A 25,128-nucleotide genomic window follows, 5' to 3' on the forward strand; every position below is an offset into this window, starting at 1 on the left:
TTTAAAAGCTCATATTGTGTAATAGTAATGAAAAACCACGATAGATAATTTATACTGTACAGCCCTCAAACTCAACTCTGGACCTTGATGCCAGTTCCACTGCATTTTCTTCATTGTTACCCTGTAATCAGGGACTGATTTAGACCTGGGACACCAGGTGGGTGCAATTAATTATCATCTAGAATAGAAAACCAGCAGGCTCCGGACCACGTAGGGTAAGAGTTGAGTACCCCTGCTGTACCAGTATGTGTTTGGGTACTGTCTATCCAAATGTGATGCATGTCAAGTAACTATATTCTTGCCAGGTAACTACCGTGAAGAAAAGAAAGAGAAGTGACATGTATGTAAAATGTAGAATGCACATGTAACAACAACAAAAAACACACCAGTAACACAGACACATGGAGTGAATGGCATGTATTAGCTGTTCATTAGATCACCTATTCATACTGCGTTGCTTATCGTTTACCTCAATGTAATATATTATATGAATCCACCTACAAAATAACTTTGACAACCTTCAAAATAAAAGCATATATCAAAGCATTATCATAATAGTTAATATGCATGGGCAACTCTGTGATAACAGGAAGCCTTTGTCTTTAAACAGGAAATAGTCACCATCGTAGTGTTTGGTGTGGAGTACATAGTGAGGATATGGGCCGCCGGATGCTGCTGCAGATACAGAGGATGGAGTGGCCGTCTGAAATTTGCCCGCAAGCCCTTCTGTGTGATCGGTGAGTTTGACCTCAACCCCCCCCTGTGGTCTTCTGTGTCACCCCTGCCTGTTCTGAGTCGTCAGTGAGATTAAACTGTCTACTAGCGGTCACTTAACCCTTTACACTCGTGGGAATTGGTCTATATGGTTAGAGCTAAATTTAAAGGTTTCTTAAAATGCATATGCATTAGCATGGTAGCAATTAAAAAGGGAACAGTTTGGAGAATATGGGAAAATTATTAGACCAAAGTTGAGGCGACAGCAGTACACCTGACACAAGACTGAATCCAAACATTACACGGCTGATTTGATATGCATTTTACATTTACTGTACTTTTTGCTGCATTTGTTGATGAAGAAATCTGAAAATACTCTAGATACATTCAGTAACATAAGAATATTCCTGGAAAATGTGGGGTAGGTGCAACATAAGGCAACAAAAATTACAAGAGTTTGAGTGAGAGGACTAACGAGTGTCTACAAGTGGCCACACACCTCTCCAAAGTGTGCACAGTTCCTAAGTCATTTCAAATCACTTTTATGGCCATCACCTCATGATAATGCATGGCCCTATGTCACAAGGATCTGTACACAATTCCAGGAAGATGAAATTGTCCCAGTTTTTCCATGATACTGCATACTCACCAGACATGTCACCCATTGAGCACGTTTGGAATGCTCTGGATCGACCTGTACGACAGCCTGTTCCAGTTCCCGGCAATATCCAGCAACTTTGCACAGCCATTGAAGAGGAGTGGGACAAAATTCCACAGGCCACAATCAACAGCCTGATCAACTCAATGCGAAGGAGATGTATCACGCTGCATGAGGCAAATGGTGGTAACACCAGATACTGACTGGTTTTCTGATCCACGACCCTACCTTTTTAGGTACAGTTGAAGTCGGAAGTTTACATACACTTAGGTTGGAGTCATTAAAACTTGTTTTTCAACCACTCCACAAATTTCTTGTTAACAAACTATAGTTTTGCTAAGTCGGTTAGGACATCTACTTTGTGCATCACACAAGTAATTTTCCAAACAATTGTTTACAGACAGATTATTTCACTTATAATTCACTGTATCACAATTCCAGTGGGTCAGAAGTTTACATACACTAAGTTGACTGTGTCTTTAAACAAGCTTGGAAAATTCCAGAAAATTATGTCATGGCTTTAGAAGCTTCTGATAGGCTAATTGACATAATTGAAGTCAATTGGAGGTGTACCTGTGGACGTATTTCAAGGCCTACCTTCAAACTCAGTACCTCTTTGCTTGACATCATGGGAAAATCAATATCAAAATCCTATATCGACATAACCTGAAAGGCCACTCGGCAAGGAATAAGCCACTGCTCCAAAACCGCCATAAAAAAAGCCAGACTACGGTTTGCAACTGCACATGGGGACAAAGATCGTACTTTTTGCAGAAATGTCCTCTGGTCTGATGAAACAAAAATAGAACTGTTTGGCCATAATGACCATCGTTATGTTTGGAGGAAAAAGGGGGAGGCTTGCAAGCTGAAGAACACCATCCCAACCGTGAAGCACTGAGGTTGCGGCATCATGGGGCGGCAGGGTAGCCTAGTGGTTAGAGCGTTGGCCGAAAGGTTGCAAGTTCAAATCTGTCGTTCTGCCCCTGAACAAGGCAGTTAACCCACTCTTCCTAGGCCGTCATTGAAAATAAGAATTTGTTCTTAACTGACTTGCCTAGTTAAATAAAGGTAAAAATAAATAGAAATTGTGGGGGTGCTTTGCTGCAGGAGGGACTGGTGTACTTCACAAAATAGATGGCATCATGAGGAAAGAAAATTGTGGATTTATTGAAGCAACATCTCAAGACATCAGTCAGGAAGTTAAAGCTTGGTCGCAAATGGGTCTTCCAAATGGACAATGCCCCCAAGCGTACTTCCAAAGTTGTGGCAAAATGGCTTAAGGACAACAAATTCAAGGTATTGGAGTGGCCACCACAATGCCCTGACCTCAATCCCATAGAAAATTTGTGGGCAGAACTGAAAATGCGTGTGTGAGCAAGGAGGCCTACAAACCTGACTCAGTTACACCAGTTCTGTCAGGAGGAATGTGCCAAAATCCACCCAACTTATTGTGGGAAGCTTGTGGAAGGCTACCCAAAACGTTTGACCCAAGTTAAAGAATTTATAGGCAATGCTACCAAATACTCATTGAGTGTATGTAAACTTCCGACTTCCACTGGGAATGTGATGAAAGAAATAAAAGCTGAAATAAATCCTTCTCTCTACTATTCTTCTGACATTTCACATTCTTAAAATAAAGTGGTGATCTAAGAGAGGGAATTTTTACTAGGATTACATGTCAGGAATTGTGAAAAACTGAGTTTAAATGTATTTGGCTAAGGTTTATGTGAACTTCCGACTTCCACTGTATCTGTGACCAACAGATGCATATCTGTATTCACAGTCATGTGAAATCCATAGATTAGGGCCTAATGAATTCATTTTTTTGACTGATTGCCTTATATGAACTGTAACTCTTTGAAATTGTTGCACGTTGCGTTTATATTTTTGTTCAGTGTATATGGTGCTTTTTTGAGATCTCCTAGTTGTGCCGTTGATGAACTAAAGCGAGCACATTAAGTTGTTTTGTTTGGAACATAACCTGATTCCCCGCCATCACAGAATTACTGTTTAAACAATGCAAAACTTGACCATTATCAATCGCAATCTTGGTCAGGTGGGCATCATTTGAAAGCTTGTTCTATTGCCAACATGACTAGCAAAGTTATAAAATACAATCTCGCAGTGTTAGGTGTTCAGAAGGAAATTCAGAGAAACAGATCGTAAACAATTTTGTTTTCAGTGCATTCAGGTGCATGTGCCGTGGCAAATTTTCTTCACAATAGACAAACATAGGCTCGTTCTTTTCAGAACAACCAATAGTATAACACCATGTCATCTTGTAGCTGTACAACAAACATAGTGATCACAAACGTTGACACTGTATATGAGATGAGCTTTATGATATGGAAATGTGAAGTGCACATTTGGACTCGTAGGTGTTTGGCTTGCTTTTATGACATCAAAGCAGTATTTATTATAATCCCTTAACGTCTCATCTTTCAAAATACATTGGGTCCTCTTAATTTACAGAATTTTCCTTCACTCCGAGAACAAAAAATGTGCAAAAGTTTACCAATTAGCAGGAGGGATGGGGCAACATTTTATTGCGTGCGGTGCTCATGTTCAGAACTGCTATCGGTCAAAACCCATACAGTGCTGTGAAGCGCAGTCTGAGCTCTGACGTCAACCGACTCCAGGATGCTGGCCTTCTAGGCAGAGTTGCAAAGAGAAAGCCGTATCTCAGACTGGCCAAAAAAAATAAAATATTAAGTTGGGGGAAAAGAACACAGCCACTGGACAGAGAACCTCTGCCTAGAAGGCCAGCATCCCGGAGTCGCCTCTTCACTGTTGTTGTTGAGACTGGTGTTTTGCGGGTACTATTTAATGAAGCTGCCAGTTGAGGGCTTGTGAGGCGTCTGTTTCTCAAACTAGACACTCAAATGTATTTGTCCTCTTGCTCAGTTGTGCACCGGGGCCTCCCACTCATCCCACTCCAGTTTGCGCTGTTCTGTGAAGGGAGTAGTACACATTGTTGTACGAGATCTTCAGTTTCTTGGCAATTTCTCACATGGAATAGCCTTCATTTCTCAGAACAAGAATATACTGATGAGTTTCAGAAGAAAGTGCTTTGTTTCTGGACATTTTGAGCCTATAATCGAACCCACAAATGCTGATACTCAACTAGTCTAAAGAAGGCCAGTTTTATTGCTTCTTTAATCAGACCAACAGTTTTCAGCTGTGCTAACATAATTGCAAATTAGTTTCCTAATGATCAATTAGCCTTTTAAAATGATGAACTTGGATTAGCTAACACAAAGTGCCATTGGAACACAGGAGTGAACGTTGCTGAAAATGGGCCTCTGTATGCCTATGTAGATATTCTATTAAAAAAATCTGCCGTTTCCAGCTACAATAGGCATTTACGACATGAACAATGTCTACATTGTATTTCTAATCAATTTTATTTTATTTTAATGGACAAAAAATGTGCTTTTCTTTCAAAAACATGGAAATTTCTGTAACTCCAAACTTTTGAAGGGGTGTGTGTATGTGTGTATATATATATATATATATATATATATATATATATATATATATATATATATATATATATATATATATGTATATATATATGTGTATATATATATGTGTATATACAGAATATGCACACAAATAAAAATAAAATGTCTCTTTCCCAGACGTCATGGTGCTGATTGCGTCCATCTCTGTGCTGGCGGCTGGAACCCAGGGGAATGTCTTTGCTACTTCTGCCATCAGGAGTTTGAGGTTCCTGCAGATCTTGCGCATGATCCGGATGGACCGCCGCGGAGGCACCTGGAAACTCCTGGGATCTGTTGTTTACGCTCACAGCAAGGTAAGAAATGACTGGGCGGGTGCTTGCCTGTGTGCGTACACGTGTATCTATGTGTGCACGTGTGTGAGATTTGATTCATTGAACTGATGCATGTACCTCGCCACTCCAATCTGTCTCTTTGCCCGCATTGCAGCATGTTTCAATAAATCCAATATCTGGACTTGAGCTTCCACAGACAAGTCAAGTCAACCTATACCACATGTCAAGTGTTTTTATCCAAGTTCATTGATCACACTGCCATATGACTGTCCCCTCCCCCTAACCAGATTGATTGACAGGCTGCTCAAACAACCAATAGAAACATTATGGCTCTCAGATTGTTCTACTACACCCGTAGCACAGAAAACAGCACACTCATCACCGAGCTCTCCACGAGACATCCTGTGACCAATCCCATACCCGGTATGACTAAATGTACCCTCCAATTTGTCAAAAGCTCGTGAAGCTTAGGTTTGTATTCCAAATTGCATCTTATTCCATATGTAGTGCACTATTTTTGACCAGGACCCATATGGCTTTGGTAAAAAGTAGTACATCATATAGAGAATAGGGTGCCATTCGGGACACACTCTTGGTCTGATAAATGGAGCACTCTCAATTGGGAATTAAGAGTGTCTCCCTCTCCCAGTCCCAAAGATGCATAGCAGCAGAATCCCCATAGAGAGCCAGAGAGAAAGAGCAGAGGGCGGTGATGTGCAGAGAACCTAAAGGGATCTTCTGTTAGAGGAGTGTCAGGTTAAAATGGATCAGGTCCGGAGTCTGACACAGGCAGAAGCCGAAGCGGCCATGGACTATTTCCTCTTATTGAATTTGGTTCGTCACACCGTGTCTTTCTTCTGCCTTCCTGTGAGATCGAACAGCTAGATTGCTGTGCAGCCTTGTCGTGATCTAATATATTAACAATGATGAAGGCAGTGTGTTTTTACTGTAAGTTGATCTTTAACAGAGCCTTGGGATTGAGTATGAGCAGAATGCACCAAGGCAGGTGGTTGGGAGTGTTCTTACTGGTGTTCTGTCTAAGCTTATAGCATAGTGTTGCTAATTGATTACCTCATAATATACAGTGCATTCGGAAAGTATTCAGACCCCTTCCCTTTTTCCACATTTTGTTACATTACATCCTTATTCTAAAATAAATGAATTTTATTTATAATGACAAAGCGAAAACAGGTTTAGACATTTTTGCAAATGTATTAAAAATAAAAAACATAAATACCTTATTTACTTAAGTATTCAGACCTTTTGCTATGAGACTCGAAATTGAGCTCAGGTGCATCCTGTTTCTATTGATCATCCTTCAGATGTTTCTACAACTTGATTGGAGTCCACCTATGGTAAATTCAATTGATTGGACATGATTTGGAAAGGCACACACCTGTCTATATAAATCCCACAGTTGACAGTGCATGTCAGAGCAAAAACCAAGCCATGAGGTCGAAGAAGTTGTCCATAGAGATCTGAGACAGGATTGTGTAGAGGCACAGATCTGGGGAAGGGTGCCAAAACATTTCTACAGCATTGAAGGTCCCCAAGAACACAGTGGCCTCCATCATTCTTAAATGGAAGAAGTTTGGAACCACCAAGACTCTTTCTAGAGCTGGCCGCCCGGCCAAACTGAACAATCGGGGGAGAAGGACCTTGGTCAGGGAGGTGACCAAGAGCCCAATGGTCACTCTGACAGAGTTCCAAAGTTCCTCTGGAGACAGGAGAACCTTCCATGTTGCTATGTGCATAATAGCAAAGTTCAGCGGAGTTAGGAGACGAGAAAACATCTCTTGCCTTAATTGTCTAAGAAAGGTGAGAAGAGAGGAAATCCAAACTTAATTAGGTCTATAATCAATAGTTTAACTGTTAAATGTGCCTGGCTCTATAAATCATGCATATATATATCTATATAGCGAAAGATCCTACTCACGTTGCCTGTTTGAGTGTTTGTTTAATAGCCTACTGATATCTTTGCTATGCCTCTCTAGTATTATTTATAATTTATTTAGTGTTTAAAAAAAACTATTAATAATAATAATCCACATTTTTATTGATCGGCTTATTGCTATTATTGTTATGATCATCATTTATTATTATAATAATAATAATAAGTAATGTCATTGTCATTAGTAGGCTTAAAATAGCAGCCTTGTGTAACCACCATCGAGCTGTAGGCCTAAGAGTGTATCCTGTTTAGTCTTAAATCAAAGTGCATTCGGAAAGTATTCAGACCCCTTGACCTTTTCCACATTTTGTTATGTTGCAACCTTATTCTAAAATGGTTTAAATAGTTTTCCCCCCGCATCTATATACACACAATAACCCATAACGGTATTCATTAATCTGTTTAGCAAATGTATAAAATATTAAAAACTGAAATAATATTTACATAAGTATTCAGACCCTTTACTCAGTACTTTGTTGAAGCACCTTTGGCAGCAATTACAGCCTTGAGTCTTCTTGGGTATGATGCTACAAGCTTGGCAAACCTGTATTTGGGCAGTTTCTCCCATTCTTCTCTGCAGATCCTCTCAAGCTCTGTCAGGTTGGATGGGGAGCGTCGCTGCACAGATATTCTCAGGTCTCTCCAGAGATGTTTGATCGGGTTCAAGTCCCGGCTCTAGCTGGGCCACTCAATGACATTCAGAGACTTTTCCCGAAGCCACTCCTGCGTTGTCTTGGCTGTGTGCTTAGAGTCGTTGTCTTGTTGGACGGTGAACCTTCGCCCCAGTCTGAGGTCCTGAGCGCTCAGGAGCAGGTTTTCATCAAGGATCTCTCTGTACTTTGCTCCATTCATCTTTGCCTCGATCCTGACAATTCTCCCAGTACCTGCCACTGAAACACATCCCCACAGCATGATGCTGCCACCCCCATGCTTCACCGTAGGGATAGTGCCAGGTTTTCTCCAGACGTGATGCTTGGCATAAAGGCCAAAGAGTTCAATCTTTGTTTCATCAGACTGGAGAATCTCGTCAGACACAATCCTGTCTCGGAGCTCTGCAGACAATTCCTTCGACCTCATGGCTTGGTTTTTGCTCTGACATGCACTGTCAACTGTGGGACCTTATATTGACAGGTGTGTGCCTTTCCAAATCATGTCCAGTCAATTACATTTACCACAGGTGGACTCAATCAAGTTGTAAAAACATCTCAAGTACAATCAATGGAAACAGGATGCACCTGAGCTCAATTTCGAGTCTCATTGCAAAGGACCTGAAATACTTATGTAAATAAGGTATTTCTGTTTTATATTTTTAATACATTTGCAAGCAATTAATAAAACCTGTTTTCACTTTGTCATTATGGGGTATTGTGTGTAGATTGATGAGGATTTATTTTATTTAATACATTTTAGAATAATGCTGTATGTAACAAAATGTGGAAAAAGTCATGGGGTTTGAATACTTTCCGAATGCACTGTATTTTTCTATACTTATTATATATTATATACACTGCTCAAAAAAATAAAGGGAACACTTAAACAACACAATGTAACTCCAAGTCAATCACACTTCTGTGAAATCAAACTGTCCACTTAGGAAGCAACACTGATTGACAATAAATTTCACATGCTGTTGTGCAAATGGAATAGACAAAAGGTGGAAATTATAGGCAATTAGCAAGACACCCCCCAAAACAGGAGTGATTCTGTGGTGACCACAGACCACTTCTCAGTTCCTATGCTTCCTGGCTGATGTTTTGGTCACTTTTGAATGCTGGCGGTGCTCTCACTCTAGCGGTAGCATGAGACGGAGACTACAACCCACACAAGTGGCTCAGGTAGTGCAGTTCATCCAGGATGGCACATCAATGCGAGCTGTGGCAAAAAGGTTTGCTGTGTCTGTCAGCGTAGTGTCCAGAGCATGCAGGCGCTACCAGGAGACAGGCCAGTACATCAGGAGACGTGGAGGAGGCCGTAGGAGGGCAACAACCCAGCAGCAGGACCGCTACCTCCGCCTTAGTGCAAGGAGGTGCACTGCCAGAGCCCTGCAAAATGACCTCCAGCAGGCCACAAATGTGCATGTGTCAGCATATGGTCTCACAAGGGGTTTGAGGATCTCCTCTTGGTACCTAATGGCAGTCAGGCTACCTCTGGCGAGCACATGGAGGGCTGTGCGGCCCCACAAAGAAATGCCACCCCACACCATGACTGACCCATCGCCAAACCGGTCATGCTGGAGGATATGGCAGGCAGCAGAACGTTCTCCACGGCGTCTCCAGACTCTGTCACGTCTGTCACATGTGCTCATGTGCTCAGTGTGAACCTGCTTTCATCTGTGAAGAGCACAGGGCGCCAGTGGCGAATTTGCCAATCTTGGTGTTCTCTGGCAAATGCCAAACGTCCTGCACGGTGTTGGGCTGTAAGCACAACCCCCACCTGTGGACGTCGGGCCCTCATACCACCCTCATGGAGTCTGTTTCTGACCGTTTGAGCAGACACATGCACATTTGTGGCCTGCTGGAGGTCATTTTGCAGGGCGCTGGCAGTGCACCTCCTTGCACAAAGGCGGAGGTAGCGGTCCTGCTGCTGGGTTGTTGCCCTCCTACGGCCTTCTCCACGTCTCCTGATGTACTGGCCTGTCTCCTGGTAGCGCCTGCATGCTCTGGACACTACGCTGACAGACACGGCAAACCTTTTTGCCACAGCTCGCATTGATGTGCCATCCTGGATGAACTGCACTACCTGAGCCACTTGTGTGGGTTGTAGACTCCGTCTCATGCTACCACTAGAGTGAGAGCACCGGCAGCATTCAAAAGTGACCAAAACATCAGCCAGGAAGCATAGGAACTGAGAAGTGGTCTGTGGTCACCACCTGCAGAATCACTCCTGTTTTGGGGGGTGTCTTGCTAATTGCCTATAATTTCCACCTTTTGTCTATTCCATTTGCACAACAGTATGTGAAATGTATTGTCAATCAGTGTTGCTTCCTAAGTGGACAGTTTGATTTCACAGAAGTGTGATTGACTTGGAGTTACATTGTGTTGTTTAAGTGTTCCCTTTATTTTTTTGAGCAGTGTATTATTATACTCACTGGTACACTTATGATTTATTTAGTGTTATTTACATTGTTCCAAACGGTCTGAAAAATTATATTGTAATCTAACAGCACCTGTTTGACCCACAACGCTTGCTCCTTACCTTCTTTTTCTTGATCTCCAGTATCTTTCCACAACTATTCAAATGTATTACACACATCTGACTTCACCTTTTTGCCTCCTGAGCAACCAGTGAACATCCCCCTGTTTCGAGTTTATTTGTCACATCCTCTGTATCCATTTTGCTGTCACGTGTGTTCGGAGTTTGTTATAACCAATTTATTGATGTGATTATGATCTGCTATAGGTCAGGTCCTATTCCTCACGTGCATGTGATGGATGCATGTTTCACGTAAATAGAGCAAGGGTTGAGGGATTAGGGAATGTTAAAGAAATGAGGGATTTCGGTAACAGAACTTTTCAGTCAGAATTGGCTGTAATTTTGTTGCATCTTCAGCAACGGACGATAAACACTGATGTTCTGTGGCTGTCGCTGCAGTAGGGAGGAGAGAGCCAACGGGTGCTAGTCACAGTCACTTGCTGTCATTTTTTAACATAGTGCAGCAAGTCTGAGCCCGACCCGGTACAATCAAATTAATTGCGGTCGGACTCCCTCTAGTCATTTCTGTGTTTTAATTATTTAATCAAACCGTGCGCTTAAAGCATCAGACAAGCTCGGTACATGTATTTGATTAAAACACATGGGGTGGGTCTATATATGGAAAAATACATGTTTTCAAGTTTAGTCCAATTGATTGGTCGAAAGAACAGACGACTCTCAGTCGAGCAATATTTGTTTTAGTCAGGGACATCCCTAATTGCTAGACAGCCATTTTCCATAGATTTTCAAGCCAATTCAAGTCAAAACTGTAACTAGGCCACTCAGGAATATTCAATGTATTCTTGGTAAGCAACTCCAGTGTAGATATGGCCTTGTGTTTTAGATTATTGTCCAGCTAAAAGGTGAATTTGTCTCCCAGTGTCTTTTGAAAAGCAGACAACCAGGTTTTCCTCTCGGATTTAGCATGTGCTTAGCTTTATTCCGTTTAGTTTTATCCTAAAAAGTGCCTTGTTGCAGACAGAATGCCTGTTTTGGAATATATTTATTCTGTACAGGCTTCCTTTTTATTATTCTGTCATTTAGGTTAGTACTGTGGATTAACTACAATGTTGATCCATCCTCAGTTTCTCATATCACAACCATTTAAACTCTGTAACTGTTTTAAAATCACCATTGACCTCATGGTGAAATCCCTAAGCAGTTTCTTTCCTACCCAGCAACGGAGTTAGGAAGGATACCTGTATCTTTATAATGATTTGGTGTATTTATACACCATCCAAAGCTTAATTAATTACCATTATCACCATGCTGAAAGGGATTTTTATTGTCTGCTTTTTGTGTTTGTTTTACACATTTACCAATCGTTGGCCTTCTTTGTGAGGCATTGAAAAACTTACCTGGTTGAATCTATGCTTAAAATGCTCTACCTTACAGTATGTGTGGGGTACAGAGAGAGGGTAGTTATTCAAAAATAATGTTAACCACTATTATTGAACATGGGATGTGTCCATGCAACTTATTATGTAATTTGTTAAGCACATTTTTATTCCTGAACTTATTTAGGCATACCATAACAAAGGGTTTGAATACTTATTGACTCAATCATTTCAGCTTTACATTTTTTATTAATTCCTAACATTTCTTCAAACAAAATTCCACTTGGCCATTATAGGGTATTGTGTGTAGATCAGTGACACATTAAATCTCAATTTAATCCTTTTAAAATTCAGTTTGTAACATAACAACAAAATGTGGAAAAACTAAAGAGGTTTCAATTCTTTCTGAACGCACCGTAGACTATATGATCTATCAATGACTGATGCAGGCTCTCTTACACTTTGTGTCCTCACAAACCTGGTACAGGATTTCACGTGAACCAGCCCAGAAAGTGGAGGCTATTTTTAGCCCAATTAATTCTGTTGCTTGTTCGTTTTCGTCGTCTCAGCAGTTTCCCGTCTTTTCTAAACCAGCGCTTGGCGCATGGGGAATAGGGAAGCTGTTGTCAGTGAGAAAAACCCAGTACATTTCTATCTTTAACAAATTGATGATCATCTTGGGTAGCGGTGTATTTTGCATTGTAAACATTGTTTAAATATGCAGAAGTTTGGACTTGATTAAGAGTGAGTTAAAATTGTACGTTGGTTGTTAGTCACTGTCTAAAGCGTGTGTAAAGTAAATTTTTCTCACTTTTGAAGAGTTTCTTCTGTGATAAGTTCCTTTTTTCTGACTTGCTTTTTGTTAAAATATACAGTATCATCTTTATCACTTAGTCTTATTTATTTACCCAAGCAGATATTAATATTACATCTTCTAATATGAAACCGCATAAATAAAGTTATGAGCCAGGTTCTTTCCTCAAGACAACCAATATTCCAAACACAAATAGTACAAAAACGTGTCCTTTTTAGGTTTAAAAAAATAATCTCAACTCTGCCAACACTGAAGGAATAAGCCAGGGAATCAGGGATAATTATCCACCATGTCTGTCTCTGTGATGTTGAGCTGCGCCTATTTCCGCACAGCCATCTGTCAGGGTCATGACTATTTTGCCACATTGATGTTTCACGTTCAGGGATGCCCCCTCAATCAGTCGTTCTTTCCTCTCTCTCTCTCTCTCTCTCTCTCTCTCTCTCTCTCTCTCTCTCTCTCTCTCTCTCTCTCGCTCTCTCTCTCTCTCTCTGTTTCTCTCTCTCTTTCTCCATCTCATCCCCATCTCTCTGTCACTTATTCTGCCTCTGTCTCTCTCCCTTTCGCTTACCTCCTCCCTCTCTCTCCATCTCATCCCCAATTCTGTCTCTTTATCTCTCTCCTCCCTGTGTTTAAATATGGACAACAGTGGCATCAGGGGAGCTGCCTCAGCAGACGGAATGATAGATAATGCCAGGGAATGCCCATTCTCTTTAAAGAGGGGCAGAGTGCCCATTTCTCAGAGTAGCCAACCGCAGTATTTCCTTGTGTTGACCTCGGCACCAGTCAGTCCCTCAAACAAAGTGGACCTGATACTCTATCAACCACTGGATCTTTTATTACCAAATTATAACCTATAACGTGCTTCTACACCTGCATTGCTTGCTGTTTGGGGTTTTAGGCTGGGTTTCTGTACAGCACTTCGAGATATTAGCTGATGTACGAAGGGTTATATAAAATAAACTTGATTGATTGATATAACCTGACATATTTCTAGGTTACCACATTTGCTGGATTGAAAAACACATTTGGTTTCAAAGAATTTCCTGTGGTACAAAATCTGACTTTCAGCTGATGTATTTTGGGTTTACGGACAGGTTTTTATCATGTTAGCCGCTGCTCAGTGATGCTCAATAAAAGGGTTGTTTCTCATCAATAGTAAAGCGTTGAGTTTTACAGCACTTTGACAATTGATATTGGCCTTCATTTCCCTCATGTAGGAACTTCCCTAAATGAGGTATTTACTTCTAAATCTTATTCTTTGGCTTGACCGTTTTATTGAAGGACATGGTCCCTCTGTGTATGTGAGTTGTAGGTCAAACCTATTACATCAGGTTGTTCTTATATTGATTAATCGATACTGTGAACTCGCTGATTAATCAATAGACTAATAGTGTTTACTATACCGTGTACACTGAGTGCACAAAACATTAGGAACACCTTCCAAATATTGAGTTGCACCCCCTTTTGGCCTCAGAACAGACTCAATTTGTCGGGGCATGGACTCTACAAGGTGTAGAAAGCATTCCACAGTGATGCTGCCCCATGTTGACCCCAATGCTTCCCACACGTGTCAAGTTGGCTGGATGTCCTTTGGGTGGTTGACCATTCTTGAAACACACGGGAAACGGTTGAGCGTGAGAAACCCAGCAGTGTTGCAGTTCTTGAGACTCAAACCGGTGTTCCTGGCACCTACTACCATACCCCGTTCAAAGGCACTTCAATATTTTGTCCTCTGAATGGCACAATCCATTTCTCAATTGTCTCGAGGATTAAAAATCCTTCTTTAACCTGTCTCCTGCCCTTCACCTACACTGATTGTAGTGGATTTAACAGGTGACATCAAAAAGGATCATAGCTTTCACCTGGTCAGTCTATGTCATGGAAAGTGCAGGTGTTCCTAATGTTTTGTACACTCAGTGTATAACGTCATGTAGCTGTGGCATTCTGTTCTCTCAATATTTGATCACGTAGGTGAATATAACAGTGATAAAATGTATAAGTTACATCAATTGTTTTGGGACATGATACGGTGTGTGCAATAAATACTTTCATACACATTTGGGACTGGTGTTGGGAACACTTGGAGATGTTGAACTGTCCATATAGACTATAGGAACTCATTTTTAGTGTATGGCTCCTCTGGCAATTTCATTCAATTATAAATCCAATGTAACCACACTGCCGTCCTCTTGTTCCATACAACCATTTTTTTTTTATTACTTTGTATCCCTTTCCACTCACAGCCGGTGTCATCCCATAAAGGGTTTAAAATGGCAGATTTTGTCACTGATAAGTGCCTCAATTGGAATGCAGTGGCTGTACAGTACCTCCATTCCTCCCGCTGATTAGGCAACTTTTACACATTTTGTTGTTGTGAGGGAAACGCTGTAAATCAATGTGTTCTGAAAGGTGACACGTTGAGGATTATAAGAAATACCATACAAACAAACCACACACCCCCGTTAGTCCAAATGTGCACTTCACTTTTCCTTAGTGTAAATCACCTGAGCTTTTAAATATAAACATTTATGATCGCAATGTTTGATCCACAGTTACAAGGATGACATGCAGAATGCATGTGCTTTTTATAGTTCTTCTTTTAGAAACGTTTACATTCGGCCCTCTCCATATAGGCCGATTTCACGAGTGTAAAAGGTTAAGTTAATATTGCTTTGGTATTCTGGTCATAACATAAATATGCAATACCTGGCATCTATTGATTTGATAAAGCAAGGTTTTCCTTCATGAAGGAGCTACAGTATATTGTTTAGTCCATCCTGACACCTTGACTTTTTGCAGGAGCTGATCACAGCGTGGTACATTGGCTTCCTCTGCCTCATCCTGGCGTCCTTCCTGGTTTATCTGGCAGAGAAAGAGGACAACGACCAGTTTGAGACCTACGCAGACGCGCTGTGGTGGGGCCTGGTAAGTCATCACTCTAAGCCTTGTCTCACTGGTCCTCACAAACCACGCTCAGCAGTTGTTAATAGGACAATGTTAGCATGTCCCGAAAAAACACTCAGTGGATGGAAAAGAGATTTGTCAGCAGGTCCCACAAAACACTCAGCACTCTTTTTTATAAGATCATTTCTGCGGGTCTCCACAAAACATTCAACGCTTGTTTAAAGCCAAATATCTGCGTGTCCCCATAAAAATATCCGGTGCTTAGTGCTTGACAGAAGAATTTCATCAGGTCCCCACAAAACACCCAGCATTTCTTAATAGGATCATTTCTATGGATCCTCGTAAAACACCCAGCATTTCTTAATAGGATCCTTTCTATGGGTCCTCCATAAAACACCCAGTATTTGTGTGAAATCGAAATCTAAAGGATATTAGTGTGATTCAACATGCCGTGGTATTTAACCCACTTGTCACACTTCCACAATTACCATGAAGTTGAATTACATTTAATAGCTCTTTTTTATTTAACTAGGAAAGTCAGTTTAGAACAAATTCTTATTTACAATGACGGCCAAACCCGGACAATGCTGGGCCATTTGTGTGCCGCCCTATGGGACTCCCAATCACAGCCTGGATTCAAATCAGGGACTGTAGTGACGCCTCTTGCACTGAGATGCAGTGTCTTAGACCGCTGTGCCACTCGGGAGCCCAGATGAAGAAACACTTTGAATATTGATAAAAGATGTAATTCAAGATGTCTGCCGATTGCCTTCTCAGATCACCCTGACTACCATTGGGTATGGAGACAAGTTTCCCATAACGTGGAACGGGCGTCTTCTGGCCGCAACCTTCACCTTGATTGGAGTGTCTTTCTTTGCACTTCCTGCAGTAAGTTAAAGACTATTGATTTGTGAAGAAATGGCTGAGCTAACTTATTAATGTGCACTGAACGCAAGGAAGCGGAGTGCTTATAGGAAACTCATGATGAGTGCCTGAAGCATCTGCAATTTGATAGTCAAGTGTTACTCTGAAGTAGTTCACTGGACTTGGCAATTTTAATTGTGAATCGATAATGTTTTCCAAAGGCTTGTTGTTGTGACTAATGGTTTCTCTGTATGTTTAAGGGTATCTTGGGCTCTGGCTTTGCCTTGAAGGTCCAGGAACAACATCGACAAAAACACTTTGAGAAGCGGCGGAATCCTGCGGCAGGGCTTATTCAGGTGAACAAAGTAGGGCGCTTACCCACTCAAAAAAACAATTTTTTTTTGGAGTGTTGGTATCCTGGTGGGGGACCTTAGACCATTACTGTGAATTTCACAGTACTCTTTGAACTGAAAATAACCATTTCAGGGTATGCTTTTCAAGACACGTTGTACATGATGTTACCATGCTCACTTGTTTATATGTCGCAAAAAGTTCCATGTGGCACACACCTTGTCACAATACCTGGTACTCTAGTCCTGGATCCTGGACCCACCTCTTAGTCAACTTCTATAATTCATTTTGGGCAGTATTCTTTTTTGGTTTTTACAAAAACCTAATACCCTTGCCTTTCTTGCACTGACACTCATGCTTGTCTTTTCTAGCACTGACTTTTCTGATAGCTGCTTTATTGAAAAGTTTTTCTTGCTAAGACTGGGATACGTGGTTGTCACACCTCGCTACCTTAAAGTAACTGTCCAGTATTTCCAGATTTCTATGAAATATGACCTATAATTAATTACAATACTAGTGAAATAGTTTTCCTTCCAAAAAAAGGTAATACTGTACACGTAAAGATTTGTATGATCTCATTCATTTCAAAGCGCTCTCAGAGCACCGAGATAGATAGCAGCAAAGTGAACATAAAGAAAACGCCGTAGTCATTACCTACCCTTCAAAACCATGACCTGCTCTCTCCCTCGCGCGCACTTTCTATTTATCTTACTCCCATTCCCTCGCTCTCTCTATTCTTCTCTACCTCTTCCATGTATTATTCATCCATCTCTCTATCCTTCTCTATTTCATCTCTCTCTCTTTCTGTCTCTCTCTCTCCTCCCTCAGGCCGCGTGGCGCTTCTACGCCACCAATCTCACCCGGCCAGACCTGGAGTCGACGTGGGATTATTACGAGCGCACCGTGTCCGTGCCGATGTACAGGTATTGATCATATAGTAAATCAGCGCCTAGATTTACATTGGGCCTGTCTGCACCTCTCTAGTGTCCAGGATCGATCCCAGCTCTAACCTTTGCCCACTGTTTATCCACCTCAACCTGAAGGTTAATGAAGACGTCCAATCAGGATCTGCGTAGGGGCTAAAGGGCTGATGGATTCCTAGTCCAAGCCAATAGACATTTACCTCATTTATAATAATGAATTCCATTTAGCAGCTTTTATCCGAAGTAACTCACAACAAGCATGCGCTACCAGCTCAACCACAAAAGACCATATGAATTCATTTCTAAAGCATGACATTATTATTATTATTATAGAAATACAGTGCCTTCAGTGTAACGGTCGTCGTAATCCTTCTCCTCGGACGAGGAGGAGAGGCGAGAAGGATCAGACCAATATGCGGAGTGGTTTGTGTCCATGATTATTTATTAACAAAATAAACGGAACACTAACGAAACAAAAAGAGAAACGAACCGACAAACAGTCCCGTGTGGCACGAATACAGACACGAGATACAACCACCCACAACCACACACGTGAACCCCGGCTGCCTAAGTATGATTCTCAATCAGGGACAACGATTTACAGCTGCCTCTGATTGAGAATCATACCCGGCCGAACACAAACAACCCGACATAGAAAAATAACACATGGACAACCCACCCCAACTCACACCCTGACCAACCAAATAAAAACAAGAAAAAGGAAAAACAGGTCAGGAACATGACATTCAGAAAGTATTTAACCCCTTGACCTTTTCCATATTTTGTTGTTACAGCCTGAATATATGTGATAGAAGATAACTGAGAATATATAAACAACGTTGTAGTTACTACACAATACTAACATATATGACAGAGTGAAAAGGAAGCCTGCACAGAATAACAAGTATCACTGCAAACAGGACGCATGTTTTGTAAGGCACTAAAGTAATACTGCAAAGAATTAGGCAAAGAAATTACATTTTGTACTGAATACAAAGTGCTATGTTTGGGGCAAATGAGAAATAATAATACAACAAATAAATACACAATGATAACTTGGCTATATGCACGGGGTGCCAGTTCGGAGTCGATGTGCAGGGGCATGAGGTAATTGAGGTAGATACAGTTGAAGTCGGAAGTTTACATACACCTTAGCCAAATAAATTGAAACTCCGTTTTTCACAATTCCTGACATTTAATCCTAGTAAAAATTCCCTGTCTTAGGTCAGTTAGGATCACCACTTTATTTTAAGAATGTGAAATGTCAGAATATCAGTAGAGAATCATTTATTTCAGCTTTTATTTCTTTCATCACATTCCCAGTGGGTCAGAAGTTTACATACACTCAATTAGTATTTGGAAGCATTGCCATTAAAGTGTTTATCTTGGGTCAAACGTTTCAGGTAGCCTTCCACAAGCTTCCCACAATAAGTTGGGTGAATTTTGGCCCATTCCTCCTGACAGAGCTGGTGTAACTGAGTCAGGTTTGTAGGCTTCCTTGCTCGCACACGTTTTTCAGTTCTGCCCACACATTTTCTATAGGATTGAGGTCAGGGCTTTGTGATGGCCACTCTGATACCTTGACTTTGTTGTCCTTAAGCCATTTTGCCACAACTTTGGAAGTACGCTTGGGGTCATTGTCCATTTGGAAGACCCATTTGTGACCAAGCTTTAACTTCCTGACTGATGTCTTGAGATGTTGCTTCAATATATCCACATAATTTTCTTTCCTCATGATGCCATCTATTTTGTGAAGTGCACCAGTTCCTCCTGCAGCAAAGCACCTCCACAACTGCTTCACGGTTGGGATGGTGTTCTTCAGCTTGCAAGCATCCCCCTCCAAACATAATGATGGTCATTATGGCCAAAAAAAATGTTTTGTTTCATCAGATCAGAGGACATTTCTCCAAAAAGTGTGATCTTTGTCCCCATGTGCAGTTGCAAACCGTAGTCTGGCTTTTTTTTGGCGGTTTTGGAGCAGTGGCTTCTTGCTTGCTGAGCGGCCTTTCAGGTTATGTCGATATAGGACTTGTTTTACTGTGGATATAGATACCTTTGTACCTGTTTCCTCCAGTATCTTCACAAGGTCCTTTGCTGTTGTTCTGGGATTGATTTTCCCTTTTCGCACCAAGTATGTTCATCACTAGGAGACAGAATGCGTCTTCTTCTTGAGCAGTATGACGGCTGCGTGGTCCCATGGTGTTTATTCTTGCGTACTATTGTTTGTACAGATGAACGAGGTACCTTCAGGCGTTTGGAAATTGCTCCCAAGGATGAACCACACTTGTGAAGGTCTACAATTTTTTTCCTGGGGTCTTGGCTGATTTCTTTTGATTTTCCCATGATGTCAAGCAAAGAGGCACTGAGTTTGAAGGTAGGCCTTGAAATACATCCACAGGTACACCTCCAATTGACTCAAATGATGTCAATTACCCTATCAGAAGCTTCAAATGCCATGACATCATTTTCTGGAATTTTCCAAGCTGTTTAAAGAGACAGTCAACTTAGTGTATGTAAACTTCTGACCCACTGGAATTGTGATACAGTGAAATAATCTTCCAACTATTGTTGGAAAAATGAAATGTGTCATGCACAAAGTAGATGTCCTAACCGATTTAACAAAACTATAGTTTGTTCACAAACTTCTTGTTGAGTGGTTGAAAAACAAGTTTTAATGACTCCAACCTTAGTGTATGTAAACTTCCGACTTCAACTGTATGTAGATATAAAGTGCTTTCGGAAAGTATTCCGACCCCCTGACTTCTTCCACTTTTTGTTATGTTACAGCCTTGTTCTAAAATTGATTAAATAAAAAAAAATCCTCAGCAGTGTACACACAATAGCCCATAATGACAAAGCGAAAAAACAGGTTTTTAGAATTTGTATTTAAAAAAACAACAGATACCTTATTTACATGAGTATTCAGACCATTTGCTTTGAGACTCAAAATTGAGCTCAGGTGCATCCTGTTTCCATTGATCATCCTTCAGATGTTTCTACAACGTGAATACTAAGTAAATGGTCTGAATACTTATGTAAATGTGATATTTCAGTTTTTTATTTTAAATAAATGAGCAAAAATGTCTAAAAGCCTGTTTTTGCTTTGTCATGGGATATTGTTTGTAGATTGATGAGAAAAAAATTATGTCCTGGGCCATACGCACTAGCATCTGTACCGTCTTACAGTCGGATGCCAAGCAGTTGCCATACCATGTGGTGATGCAGCTAGGGCTGTTGACCGGATTACCGCCACACCGCAATAAAATTGTGGACTGTATTGTTATGCATACTGGATGGACTGGGTTGTCTTATGCTACGCTCCAAAACTTCTATCTACGAGTCTGGGAGAGAACGTATAACCCTAGGAGATGCATTTGGTTCATTGATTGTACATTTGTATAATTTTCAATAGTCTAGTAATAGGGAATGTTTTATATTTATATAATTAATATACTGACACATGACCTTTCAGCTACAGAATATCACCACCATGCGTTTCCATCTCCTTCATTCCTTTCTCAAGCACATAGAGGGGTTGTCAACAGTTTAGTGAAATATGTATTGTGAAAACATTTGACTATCGATGTTCCCGAAGCACTGGGTAACTGCAGGAACAGGGCTGGAGAGCCCGTGACATACAGAGTTTGGTCGGTATATCACCTGTCACGCAGCGAGCGCATGCTCCTCAAACAGTGGTTGATGTGTGGAGTGAAATCTGTGTTTTTTAGATTTCTTTCTCAGCTGCTCATATTAAGCACATTTCCATGATTAACCCGAAGTATCCTGTCCGCCATCCTTGAAATAACGTAGCGGCGGAATGCGCACGTCCTCCATTATTCGAGTGCTCATGGATGACATGTCTTTTTTCCCTTGCCCCCGTTTTTCCCTTGCCCCCTCCTGCCCATTGACGGGCCATTCTAAATCGAAACTAATTTGACATATTAGTAAAGAAAAGATTCATTTGAGAATAGTCCGATGGGTGAAAATATGATCACTTGATGACTGAATAGCTGTGCAGCCTGAAGCAAGAAACGGAGGCCAAGCTTTTTTCCCCTGACTTTCTCAAATCATCAATAGCCTTTAGTTGCATCATGCATTCCATATATGTTTTGATTTCTAAGACATTCTCTAAGGGTTGTATCATTCACAACGAAAGTTGCCAAGTAACTCTAAATCTAGCGTATAGGACCTGTTTCAAAGGATCACTTTTATGCTCAACATAAACACTTCATATGCGCACATGCTCCAGAATGGGAATAATATCCTTTCTATTTTATTCAGCTAAGTTCAGTTATATTGTTTTTAATATAAAATCAATCAAATCAATCAAATGTATTTATAAAGCCCTTTTAACATCAGTCGATGTCACAAAGTGCTATACAAAAACCCAGCCTAAAACCCCAAACAACAAGCAATTCAGACGTAGAAGCCCGGTGGCTAGGAAAATCTCCCTAGAAAGGCAGGAACCTAAGAAGAAACCTAGCGAGGAACAAGAGTCTGAGTGGTGGCCAGTCCTTTTCTGGCTGTGCTGGGTTGAGATTATAACAGTGCATGGCCAAGATGTTCAAACGTTCATAGATGACCAGCAGGGTCAAATAATAATAATAATAATAATAATCACAGTGGTTGTAGAGGGTGCAACAGGTCAGCACCTCATGAGTAAATGTCAGTTGGCTTTTCATAGCCGAGCATTCAGAGTTAGAAACAGCAGGTGTCGTAGAGAGAGAGTCGAAAACAGCAGGTCCGGGACAAGGTAGCACGTCCGGTGAACTGGTTAGGGTTCCATAGCCGCAGGTAGAACAGTTGAAACTGGAGCAGCAGCACGACCAGGTGGACTAGGGACAGCAAGGAGTCATCAAGCCAGGTAGTCCTGAGGCATGGTCCCGGGGCTCAGTCCCTCCGGGAGGGGAGGGAGAAAGAGAGAATTAGAGGGAGCATACTTAAATTCACACAGGATACCGGATAACACAGGAGAAATACTCCAGATATAAGACTGACCATAGCCCCCCGACACAAACTATTACAGCATAAATACTGGAGGCTGAGACGGGAGGGGTTGGGAGACACTGTGGCCCCGTCCGACAATACCCCCGGACAGGGCCAACCAGGCAGTATATAACCCCACCCACTTTGCCAAATCACACGCCCCCACACCACTAGAGGGTTCAACCACCAACTTACTACCCTGAGATAATGCCGGGTATAGCCCACAAAGAATTCCCCCACGGCACGAACCAGAGGGGGGCGCCAAACCCGGACAGGAAGACCACGTCCGTGATTCAACCCACTCAAGTGACGCACCCCTCCTAGGGATGGGATGGAAGAGCACCAGTGACTCATACCCCGTAATAGGGTTAGAGGCAGAAAATCACGATGAAGAGGGGAACCGGCCAGGCGGAGACTGCAAGGGTGGTCCGTTGCTCCAGTGCCTTTCTGTTCACCTTCACACCCCTGGGCCACACTACACTCAATCATAGGACCTACTGAAGAGATGAGTCTTCAATAAAGACTTAAAGGTCGAGACCAAGTCTGCGTCTCTCACATGGATAGGCAGACCATTCCATAAAAATGTACCTCTATAGGAGAAAGCCCTGCCTCCAGCTGTTTGCTTAGAAATTCTAGGGACAATAAGGAGGCCTGCGTCTTGTGACCGTAGGGTATGTGTAGGTATGTACGGCAGGACCAAATCGGAGAGATGGGTAGCAGCAAGCCAGTGTAATGTTTTGTAGGTTATTAGTAAAACCTTGAAATCAGCCCTATCCCTAACAGGAAGACAGTGTCGAGGCTAGCACTGGAGTAATATGATCACATTTTTTGGTTCTTGCCAAGATTCTAGCAGCCGTGTTTATCACTAACTGAAGTTGATTTACTGCTTTATCCTGGTAGCAAGAAAGTAGAGAATTGCAGTAGTCTAGTCTAGAAGTGACAAAAGCATAGATTAATTTATCTGCATCATTTTTGGACAGAACGTTTCTGATTTTTGAAATGTTACGAAGATGGAAAAAAGCTTTACTTGAAATGGTCTTGATATGTTCGTCAAAAGAGAGCTCATGGTCCAGAGTAACGCCGAGGTCCTTCAGTTTTATTTGAGACGACTGTACAACCATCGAGATTAATTGTCAGATCCAACAGAAGATCTCTTTGTTTCTTGGGACGTAGAACTAACATCTCTGTTTTGTCCGAGTTTAAAAGTAAAACATTTGCCGCCATCCACTTCCTTATGTCTGAAACACAGGCTTCCAGGGAGGACAATTTTGGGGCTTCACCATGTTTCATTGAAATGTACAGCTTTGTATCGTCCGCATAGGAATGAAAGTTAACATGATGTTTCCGAATGACATCACCAAGAGGTAAAATATATAGTGAAAACAATAGTGGTCATAAAACGGAGCCTTGAGGAACACTGAAATGTACAGTTGATTTGTTAGAGGACAAACCATCCACAGAGACAAAATTATATCTTTCCGACAGATAAGATCTTAACCAGGCCAGAACATGTCCGTGTAGACCAATTTGGGTTTCCAATCTCTCCAAAAGAATGTGGTGTCAAAAGCAGCACTAAGGTCTAGGAGCATGAGGACAGATGCAGAGCCTTGGTCTGACGCTATTAAAAGGTAATTTACCACCTTCACGAGTGCAGTCTCAGTGCTACGATGGGGTCTAAAAATGAAGCGTTTCGTATACATTGTTTGTCTTCAGATAGGCAGGGAGTTGCTGTACAACAGCTTTTCAAAAGTTTTTGAGAGGAAAGGGAGATTCGATAATTTTTTATGAAAGTTTGGCTTTTTCAAGAGAGGCTTTATTACTGCCACTTTTAGTGAGTTTGGTACACATCCGGTGGATAGGGAACCATTTGTTATGTTCAACATAGGAGGGCCAAGCACAGGAAGCCACTCTTTCAGTAGTTTAGTTGGATAGGGTCCAGTATGCAGCTTGAAGGTTTAGAGGCCATTACTATTTTCATGAATGTGTCAAGTGATATGGGATTAAAAAACTTGAGTGCCTCCCCCCTTGATCCTAGGTCCTGGCAGTGTTGTGCAGACTCAGGACAACTGAGCTTTGGAGAAGGACGCAGATTTTAAAAAGGAGTCTGTAAAATAATGGCACAGGACTTATAAGCATATATTTTCAGCTAAATGAACAAGCCTATGGCATTGAGCATTGCCAGATAACATACAGTAAACCAACTCATATTCTGTTCTTCTAAAATAAATTGTTATTCATATCATAATGTTTCTTTAGACCTGACTAAAATAAATAATGGATTTATTGTGATGGTGTATATTAAATAGATTTATTATACTTTTTAAATGTAGATGTTCTAAAGGCGCACATCAACGGCTTGAATGCAGCTTGTATGGGTGGAGGTCTGGAGATGCTAAACTTGTTTATGTTAATTAACAGGCTATTGCCGTGAGACCGCCACAGCCCTAGATGCAGCCAGTCAAGATGCTCTCAATGGTGCAGCTGGAGAACTTTTTAAGGATCTGAGGGCACATGCCAAATATTTGTCAGCCTCCTGAGGGGGAAGAGGCATTGTCGTGCTTTCTTCACGACTGTGTTGGTGTTTGTGGACCATGATAAGTCCTTAGTGATGTGGACACCGAGGAACTTGAAGCTCGGG

The 25,128-nt window shown here is 41.5% G+C and overlaps 1 protein-coding gene across 10 annotated transcripts in view; it reads left to right on the forward strand.

The window, feature by feature from the left end:
- LOC129842490 (potassium voltage-gated channel subfamily KQT member 2-like) overlaps positions 1 to 25,128 on the forward strand; it is a 91,206-nt gene that overhangs the window by 34,439 nt on the left and 31,639 nt on the right. For all 10 annotated transcript variants that reach the window (XR_008757605.1, XR_008757606.1, XM_055911063.1 and 7 more), the window contains exons 3-8: positions 611 to 737; positions 5,014 to 5,189; positions 15,262 to 15,387; positions 16,144 to 16,254; positions 16,491 to 16,586; positions 17,410 to 17,504. Coding sequence is in view for 8 of the 10 variants with exons in the window: in XM_055911063.1 (XP_055767038.1) it covers positions 611 to 737; positions 5,014 to 5,189; positions 15,262 to 15,387; positions 16,144 to 16,254; positions 16,491 to 16,586; positions 17,410 to 17,504 (731 nt within the window). In the remaining 2 variants the exon portion in view is untranslated. The remainder of the gene's footprint in view (positions 1 to 610; positions 738 to 5,013; positions 5,190 to 15,261; positions 15,388 to 16,143; positions 16,255 to 16,490; positions 16,587 to 17,409; positions 17,505 to 25,128) is intronic.

This window comes from Salvelinus fontinalis, unplaced genomic scaffold (genome assembly GCF_029448725.1).
Source record: "Salvelinus fontinalis isolate EN_2023a unplaced genomic scaffold, ASM2944872v1 scaffold_0043, whole genome shotgun sequence".
Taxonomy (NCBI): domain Eukaryota; kingdom Metazoa; phylum Chordata; class Actinopteri; order Salmoniformes; family Salmonidae; genus Salvelinus; species Salvelinus fontinalis.